The sequence below is a fragment of the Lepisosteus oculatus genome, chromosome 2 (genome assembly GCF_040954835.1).
Source record: "Lepisosteus oculatus isolate fLepOcu1 chromosome 2, fLepOcu1.hap2, whole genome shotgun sequence".
Lineage (NCBI taxonomy): Eukaryota > Metazoa > Chordata > Actinopteri > Semionotiformes > Lepisosteidae > Lepisosteus > Lepisosteus oculatus.
The window spans coordinates 42,292,670-42,310,792 of NC_090697.1; the positions used below are offsets into that span (position 1 = coordinate 42,292,670).

General features: G+C 36.7%; 1 protein-coding gene across 1 annotated transcript in view; it reads right to left on the bottom strand.

Annotated features, from left to right (window-relative positions):
* Nucleotides 1-18,123, bottom strand: part of sntg2 (syntrophin, gamma 2) — a 351,972-nt gene that overhangs the window by 164,327 nt on the left and 169,522 nt on the right. Inside the window, exon 2 of the mRNA XM_015349632.2 lies at nucleotides 9,450-9,587. Coding sequence (XP_015205118.1) covers nucleotides 9,450-9,587 — 138 coding nt within the window. The remainder of the gene's footprint in view (nucleotides 1-9,449; nucleotides 9,588-18,123) is intronic.

Genomic DNA, 18,123 nt, shown 5'->3' on the forward strand with positions numbered 1-18,123 from the left:
CTTGATAAGAGTAGGGAGTTATCCTTTTGTCCGGGCCAAATTCCCCCCTCGACTTTTACCGTGGCCTCGAAATTGTCCCCATGTATGATTGGCTTGCACTTGCCCTGCGATGGACTGGCACCCCATCCAGGGTGTACCCTGCCTTGCACTCTTTGCTTGCCAGGTAGGCTTCGACTTTCCGCAACAAAGTATGGTACAGTATAAAGCGGTTTGGCAAATGACATGACAAGCATTCAATTACAACAAAGAAATCTTTAAACATAATCATTTTTAATAGTAGTCTATTACAGACTTTGGATTTCCATAACCATTACTGGGAATAAACATGTTTTGATAATAGATAAATAGAGGGTAATTTAAGTAATTTATTTTGTTATGGTTACAGCAAGAGTAATTGACGTACATTTACTCATTTTCAAATGTTTTTGTTTTGAACTTCTTAATTCCAGATAATTCAGCAGTTTCAAATGCTATTAATAACAAGAATGCTAATAATTATGAAGGAATTTAAACATACTGTAAATCCTTGTAGCTCTTGGATAAGAAAAATCAGATGATTGACCAAATAATTTTGGAATGTTTTAAATACCATTTAATGCTAAAAAAATGTTAAATTCCTGTTAATCAGACCAAAGAATAAGAAAACTTTCTTAGTTTCTAATGAAACATTATCATTATCAATATTTATACAGTATTTTAGCCATCTACAAAATACAAGAATACAGTGTAAAGTGTTCTAGTTTAAAGGGCTTCTGTTAAGTGTCTTATTTAAATATTTTTGTGACATAATTATTATAACTGATTAACTATGTATCCTAAAAAATAACATCAACAATGCTTTAAATCCCTGCAGATTAAATATATTTAAGAAACAGGACTTTGATTTAATAATGACTTTTGTATCAACTTTCACTTTTGTATTGATGTATTAGTATTTTGTAACAGTAGATTCAAATATTACAATGACAACTTTATTCTTATGTGACTAAAAATATTTAAAGGTACAGTAACATATTACAGTACTTTTAAATGATTTTGATTCAGAAGAACACTTAACCTACTAATCAAAGGTTACCCTCCAGCCTGACCAGTTTTACAGTAATTATTACTGATGTACTAGAGTAACTAGTATTTTAGTAATTGAAATTAATAGATAAAAGGTCTAACAAAATTAAAGGGGGTTCACAGAAAATAGAACAAAAGGAGAGAAAAATAGGCTAATAAATTTTATAAATGAAAACAATGTATCTGTCCAATCTGACATGGTATTCATGCAAGCACATTAAGTGTTTTTTTACCTCATTCTGTTAACAATGCTTCAAGACTGCAAGAAATGATTAGACGAGGTACCTAAGTCTCCTCTAATCCTTTTTAAACAGATTTCTTGGCTTCAGCAAAACCCACTAGAAAAAGGCATATTGCCTGAAGATTTTCAGTAACTTCTACATTGTTCTCCTGAGCAGGTGAAATACAGGACTTCTTGCCGCTGTCACTCTAGTTATATCCAAAACCACATCAGTCATGTACAGTATATACAATTGAATCCATGGTTGTTTACCCCTCCTCCATTAGAGAAGCCCTTCTACCTAAACCTGCTCTGTTTTTGTTCATTTTTCATAATTTATTTGGCTGATAAAATTTATCCAAATTAACTTACAGTACATCCATCGCTATGTATACTGGTGGGCATTTCACTGATAAAAATTGAAATAAAGTACCTGGCGCAAGGGTACAGCAGCACAGTGCTGCTTGGGATTTAAACCCAAACCTTCCAGTAAACCTTCCATAGGTCCCGACCCTGAACTAACTACTCCATACTGCTGCCAACAAGGACCATTCAGAACAGCAGGCATATTGTCTTCACATTTTGCTGCACAGTAGATGAGATGTCCAAGATTACTTAATGTTTTAAAACAGAAAACATCCTGAGGACAGTGACTAAATAGAAATATAGGGTCGAGAAAAAGTTGATTCAATGACATAAGGGTTGATTTTGTCTTTTTTTTACATCCAGAGAGTCCACCAAAATTATTGAATAAGTCCTGAAATATCTGAAAGAAATAAGAAAATGTCAGAAACATAGAGGGATTAAAGAGATATGGACCCCTGTGTGTCAACAGGAGCAATGCTGACGAGCTTTCTAAATTACCTGAGTTTAAAAGGACAAATAGAAGCAATCATAGACAAGTGCCTCTACTGAATGAAAACTGGAGTCATTCCAGCACTTCTAAACATACTGTATACAGTTATTTACAGGTTACAAATTATTTTTATAAATGGGTAGCCAAGACTGAAGCCTTGTGGAATGACCCAGATGCAGTATCATTGTAGTTGATCTAATGCCTTTTCTGAATCTAAGGAAAAAACGGCACACCTGAAGTTAATTGATTAGAAGCTTGGTCGATAAAGGGGAAAGATTCTTAAAAAAAATGCCTAGTCATGATTATAATATTGGACATGATCATCTCTATTTTCTAAGAAAGAACATTTTCGAAATATTATGTCTGAGTTTGCAACATCAATCTTCTGTAGTGTCTTGAAATCTATTTACCACCCTGTTATGTATGTCTTTTTGTTCTCTTAGCTTACTACTGAAGTAAGATACAAGATGTGAAAAGGGTTAACTTAAGTCCGTTCTGCTTGAAGATTAGACTTCTAAGCAACAGGAGTTTATGGCAGGAAAGGGAGAACTGATAAGAGTTCCAGATGCCAGCCATGAAACCCCAGAGGGTAACTTAAATCCCTGACCATTTGGCCAAAAGGCTGTAAACTGGCCAGACATCTTGACCTTCCCCCCTTTACCATAATAATGAGTGACATCAGACGCGGCAGGAAAACGCTATATAAAGTGAAAGTTTGTACCAGCACTTTGAACAATACTTCAGTTTTGTTGTTTCTTGCGGGACACAAGACTTTGGTTCTATTGTTCCTTGCATGCAATAAACTCTGTTTAACTTCATCTCAGAATCCAGAACTTATTCTTTCTGTTACAACACTACTTTCTAATAAGACATTTTAATAAATCTCTAGACAGTACTCCAATTGATTAAACTTATAAATGCAGATTGTACTGTATGTACTTTAAAGAAAATTAGATTATTCCAAATTGCATACTGTAGGTAATCAGCACCTTCAGTATGGCAACCCTAAACCAGTTCAGGTGCAAAAGAATAGATTAAAAGATTACAAACTTAGTGCACGTGTATCTGTGTGCAATCGCCTTGGTCTAAATTGAGAAAATGCATCTGCCCCTTTGCATTCCCTCAGATACAGACTTGTACGCACTGTATATAGTTCTAACTTTCCAGTGCATATTTACTGTTTGTAAGAGATGTTAGATTAAGTCTGACTTTTGATCTCTTTGAAAAAAAAAACATACAGGGAATTAAAAAAGAGTTTAGTATTAAATGGCCAACATATTCCTATATTTCCAACAGTTACTAAAAAGGAATATCAACCTTGGTTGTTAGTAATGTGCAGGCTTAACGAGCAGAAGATCATCATCTTTAGTTAGGTTAAGAAGCATTAGCCGTCATTTTGTTTTAGTTTTAGAACAAGTGACCTGCTAAGGTGGTCAGCATGTCTGCAGTGTCTTCTGCACCTGTCTAATAGTAGCAGGATTTTTTATGAAAATAAGTATGCAGTTCATTTCTCTGAAAATTACAATGTTGTTATTTTTCTAGCTGCAAAATTGTCATTCCTAACTATGAAGTCTACTCAATATGGGATTTGTTCAGATAAGAAGCACAATCTATACAAGAGCCCCTAATTAAGCATTAATAACCTCCCTTAATGAGATATGGTTAAATTTAATCTATTAAAAATCTGTTATATTTTCAGTGAGCTGCTTTATGACAGGCTTATTCTGAAATTAGATCAGCACAGTTAAATGTAAAAATTTTCCAGAACCAAATCAAATTAAAATTGGAGCATCATCATATACAAGAACTGAGAGTCTTAGATAAAGAGAAAAAATCAATGCCACAATTTATTTGTGTCTACAAATAGTAAAGTAAAATTTTATATTACCATTATTTCTCAAACAGCAAGCACTGACATACAATTAAATATTGTGAAAAGGTCTGAAAGCTTTAGAAAGCAGAAAGAGGCTAGAGATATGTTTCTTTTTCCAGTACATTTAACACTGAAAAATAATTGTAATAAATCAGTTCCCTATGTCTTCCCCTATAAAATACCTTTCCAGAAGGTGTATTCTGAAAATTCTAAAAGGTACTGTATAACCTCACACAAATTAAAAAATGTGAATCAAAGAATTTTGCACATAAAGTGATGACAAAGATGATTTAATACTGGGTGGCCCATGAAAGGACCGTACAGTATGGTCTCAAGGACATGTAAATACTCTTAAAAATAAACAAATAGCTCTATTTTTAATTGAATGAAATGTGTGCATTCTCATAGATTTATTTACTGGGATGGCCGGTGCGAAGTAGTGATGTTGAAGCTTTTAAATAGATTTAGAGAGGAGTGTGAACTTCCAAATTCTCTATAATCCCAATTCATCTAAGGAGTATCAATAAACAAGAAACTACTTCTACCCAACACTGATGAGCCAAGAGACACAGAAGCATGTGACTATACCCCTTCTGTCACTGCCAGAGCAAATACAAAAAATAATCAAACATATTGGCGTCTGTGGCTTATAAAACAGAGATGGGATCCACACATAATAGTGCAGACACAATAAAATGCAAGAATGAAAGACACAGAAGATAAATGTGACAGCTGTAGTATACTGAGTAGACATCGCGAGACAACAGAACGAGAAGTGGAATATATGGGAATATATGGCGTATGGGTGTGATTTGTGTAGTTAATAAAACAGTCAAAAGTAAATAGGAATATCTCTTTATTAACATATATAACCTTTATGGTGACAAGAATGGGATCACAACTTCAAGGTTGGTGATGTAGTGTTTGTGGCTGGTCTAGACAATGGTAAATTGGATGCCAAGTTCAAAGACACTTGCTATGTGTTATTGAGAAACACGTCTTGAAACTCTTTTGAGTTAGTGAATGTGGAAGATGGCTCAAAAATAATGAGAAATGTGAAACATCTTCGAGACGCTCCTCCTTTGGATCTTGCTGTCCCCGAATCTACAGAAAAAGAAAATGCTGAGAATACTGGACTTTCTGACATGTAGGAAATGCAGCATTCTCAGACATGGGAGAGTACATCCAAAGGAGAGCCAGTAACTTTACCCAAAAGTGAAGTAACAACCAGACGTGGCAGGGTTATCTGGAAACCCGCTCACTACAGAGACACTTAAAAATAAAGGACTTGCATAGCCCTCCAAATGATAATTGGCCTATTTTGTTTGTAATTTATGTAGAAGTTACTTAGACTGCTAGAAATTTAGAAGTGATGTAAGAAGAAATTGAACAAACATTTGAGTTGTTACACATAGATATTGTTGTTACAAGAAAAAAAGAGGGTTGAATGTGTTGAACAGAAATGGAAGGTTTTATGTAAATGTTGTTGTAATAGATAATAATAGTTTCCTGTGTGTTGATATAGAATTGTTACAATTGTATGATAAAGTTATAAACTTTAAAAATAACAAAGGAGGGGATGTAGTATAGTGAGTAGACATCGTGAGACAACAGAATGAGAAATGGAAGGCGGGAATATATGGCATAAAGGTGTGATTTGTGTAGTTAATAAAACAGTCCAAAGAAAATAAGAATGTCTGTTTATTGACATACTCAACAACAGCTTCCCTAACCCACTTAAAACACCAAAAGAGAAAACAATACTGAATAACAACAACTGAAAAACTATAGCACCATGAAAAAGTATTACTTCCTGGTTTCCTCTATTATTGCATATTTGTCACACTGGATGTTTTCAGATCTTTAGACAAAATCTAAGAACAGATTAAGGGAACCTGAGGAAAAAAATAACACATTTTTATTATTTCATTTATGTAATAAACAAAGTTATCCAACACAAAGTAATACACTTAATAACTGGTTGTGCCACCTTTAGCTGCAATGAATGCAACCAAATGCTTCCTATAATTCAATATCAGTCTTTCACATCGCTGTGGAGGAATTTAAGCCCACTCTTTCTCACAGAGCTGCTTTAATTCAGAAACATCAGTAGTTTTCAAACATGAACTGCTTGTTTCAGGTCCTGCTACAGCATCTGTATTGGGTTTAGGTCTGGACATTGACTAGGCCACTCCAAAACTTTAATTTAGCATATTTTCAGCCATTCTGTTGTGGACTTCTTTTGTGTTTTGGAACATTGTCTTGATGCATGACCCAACTACATTTCAGCTCACGGACGGATGACTGTTCATTCTCCTTAAGAATTTTCTGATCCAGAGCAGAATTCATGGTTCCTTCAATTATGGCAAGTCGTCCAGGTCCAGAGACAGTAAAGCATCCCCACACCATCACACTACCACCACCATGTTTGACTGTTGGTATGATGTTCTTACTGAGGAATGCTGTGTTTGTTTTATGCCAGACATAATGGGACTCATGTTGTCCAAAAAGTTCCACTTTTGACTCATCTGTCCATAGCACATTCCCCATTGCTTCTTGGCAAATGAGAGACGAGCATTTTTGTTCTTCCTGGTTAGCAGTGGTTTCTGCCTTGCTACTCTCCCATGAAGGGCATTTTTGCCCAGTCTCTTTCTGATTGTGGAGTCATGAACACTGACCTTAGCTGAGGCAAGAGAAGCCCACAGTTCTTTGGATGTTTTTTTTAGGGTCCTGTGTGACTTTCTGGATGATTTTACGCTGCGCCCTTGGAGACATTTTGACAGGTTGGCCACTCTGGGGAAGATTCACTACTGTTCCAAGTGTTCTCCATTTGGAGATTATGGCTCTCACTATGGTTCGCTCGAGTCCCAGAGCCTTAGAAATGGTTTTCTAAGGCTTTCCAAACAGATAGATATCAACAACTTTTTTTCTGATCTCTTCAGGAAATTCCTTTGATCATGGTATAATGTGCTTGTTGAATCTTTGTGCTGGCAACTTGACTCTAATGGTAAGGGTCAAAATACAGTAAATGAGGTTTATATTGAGCAGAGCTGTCTGTAATCAAGCCTGGCTGTGTTCAATCAGCTGACTTTAATCTCTTTAACTGGGTTGATTTAACTCAGGGGCAATTACTTTTTCACACAGTGCCTGTCGGTGTTGGATTGTTCATCAAATAAGTAAAAAAATAATTATTTGTTCACTCAGGATCCCTTTATCTTAAATTAGATTTTGGTTGAAGACCTGAAAACATTCAGTGTCAAAACTTTTCAATAACACTTTTTCATGGCACTATATGTCAGCATTACATAAAGGTCCACATAAAATGCAGTGACTTTATTTTGTCCATAAATGGTGATGGTATATAAACTTTAAACTAAACTCACCAGAAATAAAGTAAGAGCAGTAACATGCTAGACCTTGTTCAAATATGTTTGGCTTCTTCTGCCAAGTTCAAGAAAACTGACCAATGTGGATTATGTCAAGTTTGTCAGTATAGAACACAAAACACTATTTCTAGGTGCTATATTCAGTTTTATGTCAGCTTGAAGAATTATTTCTTGGTTTATATTGCGAAGCAGTTTAAATTGGCGGCCATGTGTGCTGTGATCATTATAAATTCCACATCCCACATGACTCCAATGGGCAAAATTTTTATGATTTGTATTCAATTCATTCCATACCATAAAATTGATTAGTGAAAAAAACTTATATAAAACAATTAACTGGAAATACAATTGAATGATATGTCCCACATCAATACGTGTAACTGTACTGTACAATGTAGTTTTCATTAAAACTAATTTTTACTGTCATAAGAATGTTGTGTGTCACAAGCTACTGTATTTTTCTTTGTTTGCATTAATATAAATATTATGTATTCACTGTGATGCGTTCGCAATGTCTCCATTATGGCCAAAGTTATGGTGTATTAAAGTTTTAAAGGTAAGCAGTAGTCTGGGACACATGACTCCTAAGAATTTAACTAGAATTTAGCTTTTTCACTGTTTGTTAGATATGTTTTTCATTCCATTTTTAAAACAACTTCCCCTGTCCCATCTTAATAATTCCCACCTTACCAAAAATACCTTCAACCCTGTAGATTTCATGGGTGACTAAAAAAATTTTACAGGCTAAAGACATTGGAAAAAGCGGTTGTTTAGAACAATTAATTTTATAATTGATCCAATTTAGTCATTCTGAGTTTACATGTAAAGGCTGAAATCATAAAGGATCAAGAGATGTGCTGAAGCTTGAGGTAAAAGAACTGTTTACTGCTTTTCTAAATGATTCAAATTAAATATGTGAAAAGGGAATTAGGGGAATACAATTATAAACAATGTTAAACAACAACAAACAATACAATTATATACAGTGCACCAGATCATGTTTTACATTTAATCAGTAAAGATTAAATTAGCGGAGTTTACCACTGCTATTGTTTATTTACACATGGAATTGAAGGATTACTAAAGATAAATATACAGTAGCAATTTTTTACAAGATCATCTACTTAATTTTCGAGTCATACATTACATGTGCTGCAACCAACAAATCTTTGAAATCTTTGATACTTGTAAAAGTCTTCTAATTACTTGCAAAACAAAGTAATCTATGTGTTTAACCAAAGTGCACTCCATATTTAAAGAACAAGAAAACAAGAAACCCCTTACACAATAATATTAGAACTATCCAATGATACTGTAAGGGTATTTAAGTGCTGGGTGTGCATCAAACTGGAATGTCCTGAATAGTTGAGGAGTTTAAATTAATAGCAGACCAGACATTTGAATCACAAATGTCTCACAAATATGCTAAGGGTAAGAAGAATGATGTACTGTACTGTTAGTGACCTCACAATAGTCAAGATTGTTTTTACATGTAAAAACAACATCCTCTGGCATTTTTCTATTCTTATTTTTTGTTGATATTATTCACCTTCCAAACTGGACAACCTCATGCTTTTATGGATCATTGTGGGTAGATGAAAAGCACCAATAGAAAAATGAGGGATGGAGGAAACTATTAGAATTATTATTTGCATTAACTTTGTTTTGAGGAGTCCTGAATCCCTGCAGATATCTGTGAACAGTTAGTGGAACCAATGATGGAATGTTTTGCAGCTGCAATTGCCCCTGGAGATGGATTAAACTGTTGTTTCAAAATTTTCAAAAATTTTGGGTAAAGAAGTACTGTATATATTGTTAATTTGTAAAATGTTGACAGTTTCAATAATCCTATTTTCTCTACTTCATTACATTTATTTTACTTGACTTTGTTTAGAAGGAAATTGACCTTTTTAACATTTTAAATATGACAAAATAATGAAAAATGTTGTTTATTCTATCTATGACTTTATAGTATTTATGAATCACACTTGCTATGTAAAGGATCAAATCTTCTATTATTGTAAGAAAGTATAAAGCTTTAGTACTTACATTTGAACTGGATTCACCTCCAGTGATGCAAACAACGTCTTGTTTCTGTATTGTTAATATCTCCTTTGTTAGCTTTAGTCGAATGTCATAAGTATTACCAGTCTCTTCATTATACAGCAGGGCTATTCCAGTTTTTGTCTGTTGGGTGAAACATAGTAAAAGAGTTTTGTAAGTACAAATAAAAGCAACTTGATTGAAAAATTAACTTTTCATACACAAATTAAATAGTTTAATATAGAAATCATGTTGATGAATTGAACATTATAATAATTTTTTGTCTTGTAGAGTGATTTTTACAGTGTAATTAAAAATGAAAAAAACTTCAGAGTTTTTCAGCTGGAAACAAAAATTGCTTTCTTCCACTCTACTTCATAATTGAATCCTGATCACCTACTGAAGGAAGCAAATTCTTTTGACACTGATCTTTCATTCATTGTGCTTTCCAACGATGTACAGTAATATAGGAATATTTACAGTATATATCCAGCCTTTGCTAACCCTGATTTCAAGGGAATATCACTTAGTGTCAGCCTATCCTAGAGGCTGAGTACTTATCAAAGATGCACATCATCATATAGTACATGCCAATTACAATATTCATGTTCATTAAAGTTTTCGGTTATATGGTCTCATGACAAACTGGACATCACTGCAAACTGTCTCGTGACATTATACAATGGTGGAATCTACTGTTTCACAGCATGCACATGCACCCATTTTCAAAGCATTTAAGGCATTTAAATCCCTATTGTGTCTTTATGCTCCTAGTTTGTTTTAAAAGGGGTCCAATATGCATACTGGATGTGTGGGCAAACTCTGGTTTCTTGCCAACTCCCAGAGACCTGCATGTTCACGCACATTAGGTTTGATTGGTTTACTCTAAATTGTTCCCTAGGGAATTCCCCCTGTAAGGAAGGTGGATGATCTCTCCAGCACTCTACCTGTCTAAGAACAGAATCCCCTAAACCCTATCTAAAATAAATACGTACTGTATAAATAGATGAAAACAATGAACAAACATTTTGGAACATTTTTGAAGATCTGTTTTAACAAACATTCACTGTTAATCATAATACTGTAGATTCAATTTCATTCCACAACACCCAGTCTGAGAATTGTACCAACACCTATTGAGGTGATGAAAGCCATTATGGAAATGAACAACAGCAAAATGGCAGATAGTGATGGATTTTTTTTACGTACTGTAGGGCTAGGGTATGAACAACACCTAGACAGTTTGTAATTCATTTGCTGTGCTTAAGGATGCATCTGAAATGCAGGAAAAGTGTTATCTTTTTGTTTCCTCAAAAACGAAATTTGGCCAATTTTGCAATTGTTGCTGACCCAAGGGGTGCGTCAATCAAAAAGGTAAAAACTCAAAAGTTTATAACCACACTTTTCCCCTTGCAAAACATTCTCACTTTTTGCATTCACAGGAAAACAAAATGGGAAGTATAGCCAAAAGTTACTGAATATTGTAAGCCTAACCTGTCAACAGCAAAAAAACATTCTTATTTTACACGCCACCTATGCACGATGTTCCAAAAAACTAAAACAAAAACTGGAAAACTGATACAGATTCACAGCAAAAACATTTACAATATTTTATTACTACTTCTTAAATGCTACTTGAAATGTTTATGACTAGTGTGGAATAAGGTAGGTAAAATGATCTACGCTGGTGTTTAACGCAATGTTTATGATATACAGTATGTTCTAGAAAGACCCAAGCAAGGGTTAGGGTTAGGGTTTGAACAACACCTAGACAATTTGTGTTGCATTTGCTGTACTTAAGGAAGTATCTGAAATGCAGGAAAAGTGTTATCTTTTTGTTTCCTCAAAAACGAAATTGGGCCCAATTGTGCCGTTTTTGCAGACTCAATGTGTTTCAACAAATATGGTGAAAAATCAAAAGTTTGAAACCACACTTTCCACTTGCAAAACATTGTCAATTTTGGCATTGACAACCAAAGAAAACGGAAATTTTAGCCAAACGTTAGTGAATATTGTAATCGTTTCCTATCAACAGCAAAAAACCTGCTTAGTTTACAAACCACTGAAGCATGACGTTCCAAAAAGAAACAAAATGCTCAAAAATTGAAACAGATTAATGGCAAAAACAGTTTTCTTCCAGTCCCCAAGAAGCTGGACATCCCACAAACCCAAGTTGACCTCCGTTTTTTGACCGTTGACCGTTTTTACCGCAGGGTTAGGCTCAAAGCACATTTTGCTGACAGGTCCTCCTCACCGGTAGCAGACAACAACCTGGTCACTGATACCATCAATGATATTAATCCAAAACAGAGCTCTTGGACTCCCCCTTCCAGCCATTTTCCACCAGTTGATTACTTTATTAACCAATGTAACATTCAAGTTCCCAAGACCCTTTCCACACCCAGGAAACACAGGTCTAACCTCACCCAAGTAGAAATTCAGGCACTCCAATCTCTCCGCAACAGGAATGATATTGTCATCAAACCAGCGGACAAAGGAGGAGCTGTTGTGGTGTGGCAAAAAGACATTTACATTTAGCCTAGCCTTAAGGAAGCCAGGAAGTCGGCTGGGTAGAAGAATGCTTCTTTGCTTCCTATACTGGCTTTGTCCCTGACCTCTACAAGCAATACATCGATGACTGCCGCAATGCTGCTACATGCTCTAATGACCAGCTAGAGCGCTTCCTGCATTAATTTACTAACTCTCACCTGTCCCTCAAATATTAAGTTAACATATCTTCCACCACTCTTCCGCTTCTATACATACATTTATCTATTAACCATCCCCGACTCTCTACCTCGGTCTATTACAAACCCACAGATTCACACGGCTATCTCCTGTACAGCTCTTTTCACCCCACTCACACCAAAAAATCTCTCTCTTTTTGACAGTTCTTCATGCTACATCTACTCTGCAGGGACGACATGGATTTCCAGAACCAAGAACTCAAAATGCATTCTTTTTTCATCAACAGAGGATACCCCACCCATATTATTGATAGGGCCTTCACCCAGGCCATAAAACAGTCCTCGGATCTTCAACTCGATCAGGAACTCCTGGTCTCACAACTGCATTCTTTTGGTGCTTCCCTACCACTCTAACACACTTTCTACCCCAAGACCATTATTAACAATTACTCCATTTTAAAGGATGATCCCTCAAATAGTACCCTTTTTTCTGATCACCCAATCATCTCTTACCTCCGACCACCCAAGGGTCAGAGCTCCCTTCACTGCACTCGGCAATCATCCCCACCAGGCACCTTCACTTGCAACAGAACTCGCTGCATCACCTGCAAATACATATCTAACAACACACTCATTCAGGGCCCCTCAGGTCAATTCCGGATCACCCAAAAGGCATCCTGTACTGTACATCAAGCAACCTCGTTTACTGTATCTCTTGCAAAACATGCCCAGCTTCTATGTTGGGGAAACCAGAAGGAGATTAGGAGACCACTTCAGAAAACATGTTAGGGCTGTGAAGATTAAAGATTTCTCCAAGCCCATAGTAGTTTCTCATTTCATCTCAGACGGACATGATCATACTGATCTCTCTGTACCTGTTCTCAAAGAAGGGTTTCTCAACTCCCATAGCAGAAATACTACAGAAACGAAACTCATCCTGAAACTAGGTTCACAGCTATCCCCTTCTCTCTATGATCAATTTATTTTTGTCACGATCGCAAACCCCTCCTCTCAAGGGCGTTCCAGCCCTACTTCGTTAGCCTCATTCCCTGCACCAGTTCCTTGTTTCAATTCGCCTTTAAAAGCCAGGCGCTCACTTCACTCGAGGCTCTGCATCTGATCTCCGCATTATGCGAGTCCTGGTTGTGCCTGTTTCCGTTATGTTTTTAGCTTCCTGCACCTGTTCCTGTTCCCCCCGCCGGTCCTGACCCAGCACCTGTTTTTAATCCCTGGTTTTTGGATGGATTACACGGCCATGGACCTTTGCTTTCGTTTTGGATTCTCCCTTTGGATTTCTTCTGAATTGTTTGCCTCGGCCACACCTCCCCGGTGCACCAGCGCACTTTGGACACGCCCCCCTGTTTTCATTCCCATATTCCTGCATGACTTTTTCCCTAGTGTTTCCTCACAATTCTGGATTGTGTCATCTGCATAGGGTCCGGAAAGAACTGTTCTGTTACAATTTTCGTGTAATCTTTTCTATTCTCATGTCAGTATTGACTTCACACCTTTCTTTACCCTTCTCCACTTTGCACTTCATGAGTGGCCTCTCTGCCTCTCCCCTCCCCCAGGTTTTGTTCTTCTGTGCTATTTAATCTTTGCTGTCTACCCTGTCTTTCTCACAACCGAAGAAGGCTTCACAGCCGAAATAATATGGAATAAACCTATTACTTGTTCCTTTGCAGAATACATATGCTGACGCAGCTACCCACCTGAACTACTGTAGTTGTTCCCAACCCCAATTGTGGGTGTTTGTATTGTCTATAGGTTTTTCTTACCCTGCTGCTTTTAATTACCTACAGTATTTTTAAATAAGTGGCTTAACTGGATTAACATAATACATTCAAATGTGTTCAGCTGTTATTCATTCCTGGTCCTTTAGCCAACAGTAAGAAGTAAAGATCAAACATAATTCACAAACCATCACAAGAATGTTCCGTAGTACACAGTGAGAACTAAAATGTAATGTATATGGAAAGCTAGGTATTTATTTGTTATTCTACCTACTTGCAGTCTGGATCTCACAGTTAGATTTTTTTGTATTTTTTTTTCTGAGCTGATGCCTGACCTAAAAAAGGCTGGAACTTTAATTGACAAGTCCATGTGGCTATGCAGGACTATCCATCTGATCAACCAACATCAACCCTAGCATCCTGAAAAGCATGAATGTGGCACAAAGTGAGAGCTTTGTTGAATAATTTCCTGCCTGTGAAGTTGATATTTCTCAGACTTGCTGTACCTATTGAATTACCCATATACAGCATGTACAGTACATGTTTTTTAAAGATTTTTCGTTTTTTCCTCCTTCATTTTTCACTCAGTACTGCAGTGTTTGTAAAAGTTGGTCAACATTTTGTATTTAACCAGACAGTTTGGTTTGAAAAAGGTAAATGGAGGTGCTGTCACTTTTAAACTGCAAACACATCTTTTAAGCCTTGTTCTTTCAAGCTGAGATGATTTTCACATACTTAACTTAGCCAGCTGGGGATTCATCAGTTTCTGTCAGTACAAGTTACTACTATTGTGTGAAGGCATATCAAAACAGCTTACTTCTCTGATAAGAAAAAAAAGCAGAAGAAAGCAAAGAAATAAAAGATATAAATCACCTTGATATGGTATTCTCCAAATCGCAAATAGGGAAATATACAAAGCCTCTAAAAGCTAAAGTTGAACAAAATTAGCTCCCATAAAAGTCATGTGTTGGTAAACAGACTAAAACATTTTAGTTAAGTGATTTAGTTAGATCACAAAAATAACAATAATGAGTTTCAGCATGCCTTACAATAGTCACAAAGACTAATTGTTCCTTGAATTTTACAAGGATTTTTTGGACTCTTATAAGCCCATTGCTTAGGAATTGCTTAAGAAGTCACATTTCTTATTTATAGATTCCACAGTGTATCCGCTTATCCTTCATATGGGCTGAAACCAATTAAGGAGCTGGTCTAGTTACTGCCCTTAACCATTACTAAATCTGGATTTGGAAATAATACATAAAGAGCTAGTTCAGAGATTTGATTCAGAATCAGTAATCCATTTTGTATTGATCATTATTATATTACCATTAGTATATGAAACATTTAAAACAGTGATTAGACTTTTTCTAATTAAGACACAGTATAATAAATGTCATGTTATTACATACAGTAGACCTTTCATACAGCTGTAGCGGCAATGCTTGTTAATAAGACAGAATTAAACGTTGCTATGCTTTCCTAAATGAGGCCCCATCTCACTCTCCATCTCTGTGGTGCAGCCACAGAGAAAGTATTCATGCAGGCTGATTTAAGATGTTTTCTTTTGATAAGGGACAGCTCCCAAACGGGGATGCACTTAGCTAAGCATGGCTATCATGATCAACGGTCATCCAATGGCGCCTATCTGTCTAGGGAGTGCCGAATGGACATCTGGACTGCATTCCTAAGTGTCAGGAGTAAATGACTCATATCTCACCTTGATCAACCAATCAGGGATTGGCAGGGTGTGGTAACACCACGTGGATCTCCAATGCCCGCCAAACTCTCAACCAACCAGCACACATCTGTGTCTTGGTCAAAAAGGGAGCGCAAGCTCAGGTCGGGGCTCTCCTTGGCCACTTTCGCGCATCCTCAGAGACAATCACGTGACAACTGCTGTTGTCTGCACTGGGACTTGGAGTTTGTTCTAAGAGTGAGGCCGAGGATCCCGTACGTACTCAGAATTCTACCAACGTGAATGCTCCGCTTGATCAATGGCAGCCTACAGTTGGACCCTCGTCAACAACCTGAATATCTTATTCAGAAGCAGCGCTGGACCAGGAACGAACAAGCTTCTTCCCGGGCAAAAGAATGACTTGTGAGGACTCGCTGTCACACTCTGTGCATAGAGACTTTCTACTAGCCAGCCGGACTGCTGGTAGATCCCCTTGGAGCAACGACTGCCCTGCGCGCCGCAGTTAGATTCCTCCGCCCATCCTGCTCCGAGCTGCACCTCGACTGGTTGGCCGGAAGCCAGAGGACGCCGGGACAACACCCATTGGACAACCGCTGGAACAGAGGCTGCAACAGAGCCTGTGAGCTGGTTTGGTGTTTGTGCCGGGAAATTCCAAATCCATACACATTGGATAAGTAAACCCTATGTTCTTGCGTATCGAGAATTCAATTGTACCTCAATACAAGTTGTTATCAATTTAATTCACAAGTAATGTATTTACTTCCGAGTTTAGAGTAACAGTGGGTAATAACACTGATTAGTGATTTGGTAACCAAACGATATATATTGACATATATTCTCTGTTGTGTATCTCTTTGCGTTTGCATCTCTTCAAGATTATATGCCTTGTATATTGATAACACTCACAGTAAGGTCTGCCACTTGTATCCAGGCAGACTAGTATATGTTTGGTGCACAACTTATATTAATAAATGTATCTTGTGTATTGAACCCGTGTGTGTGTGTCATTAGTTGTACTGATGATTGATTTTCTAAAAGCCACAATGAACCACCTCGTGATTACTGCTACAATTAATTATTGTCTCAGTAAAACCATCAAACCTCTACACAGTATTCAACTGTTCCCCTCTCAGCCTGACTGGGGAATCTATAAATTCCAATCGTGAAATACTATTTTTAGTTCAAAATATAACTTCTCCTCTCACTCAGAATTGTTACAGAAAATAAATAGTTGTTAATTCAACTTGGATGAAGGCATCACATAAAATAAATTGAAAATAGTAGTACCATTAAATTGAAAAGACAACAACACTTTACTGTTTATTTATTACTATTAGGCACAGATACAAGTCTTTTGATGTACTGCACCAATCCATTATGAAATCCAAGACTTTGATCACACTTGGTCCTCCCTTCTGTGACAATACTGACCTTAACCCCACTGGTTTCCTCAGTCATTGTGTAATTATCACAGGGTTCTTAAACAACCCAAACCAGTAGACATATGATCAATGGATTCCTTGCAGCTGGTTCAATGAGAAATAGTAGAGTTTTGCCACACAAGTACAGTTTCCCTTCTTCCGTCAGCCACAGAGTCTGGAAGCACTGATAAATCAAATGCCTTATGTAGTTTGGGTTATCAAATTCCCCCAATCTTTTTTCTACCTGAATCTTAAATCTAAGCAGAAGCTTAACCTTTCAACCATTCCTTAACCTTAACCACTAGAAATTTAGCTTTAGCCTAAGGATTCCCTTTCCCCCAACATAGCTGCAGACACCATTTCCACCCAAGAGCTCCACTTCTTTCCTATCCTTAGAGCAAGACCATCACTTCTAACCTTTGGATTGCACCTTCCAAGTAGTTAGCCAGGCTTCTCTCCTTCTGGTCTTCCCTTCCATACTCCGGAGCTAACTTTTCCATCAAAATTTAATCTAACCTCTGCTACTGTGAGACTGATCTTAACCATAAATTAACCTGGACCTCTGAGCAGAGAGATTGTTGTTAATGGGCTTACACTAACCATGAGCCTACGTCTAAATTTTTAGAGACCTGGCTAGCAAAAGCTATAGCACAGTGCTCTGTTGCAATCACATGCAAAAGCCTGCATCAATGTCTTAAAAAAAATTAACCTTAATAAGTTTCTCAACCACAACCAACTCTGATCTGGTTGAATGAAGAATTATTTTTATTACTGTACATTACACTTTACTTGAGGCAACTGCTTGTTTATTTTCTTTAAAAGTACACCTTTACTTTGGTGAATATTCCACATATTTGTGTCAGTGTAATAGAGAAATGTTTTAAATAATTGTTGCTTATTGTTTTATTTGTGAGAACCATTAAATTATTACTAAGTAAACTGTTGTACTAGCCTATTATTCCCTTTTATTTTTTTTAAGATACGTGTAACAGCACTTTTCATTCTTGTCATAACCTCTTTCTCGAGGTAAGCTAAATTCCAATTTGATCCCCAGTGAGGCTGACAGAAGTTTCATGTCTTGTCCAGGTAATTGCCTGAAAGGTGAGATTTATATCTACTTATTCCATAAGAGTCACTTAA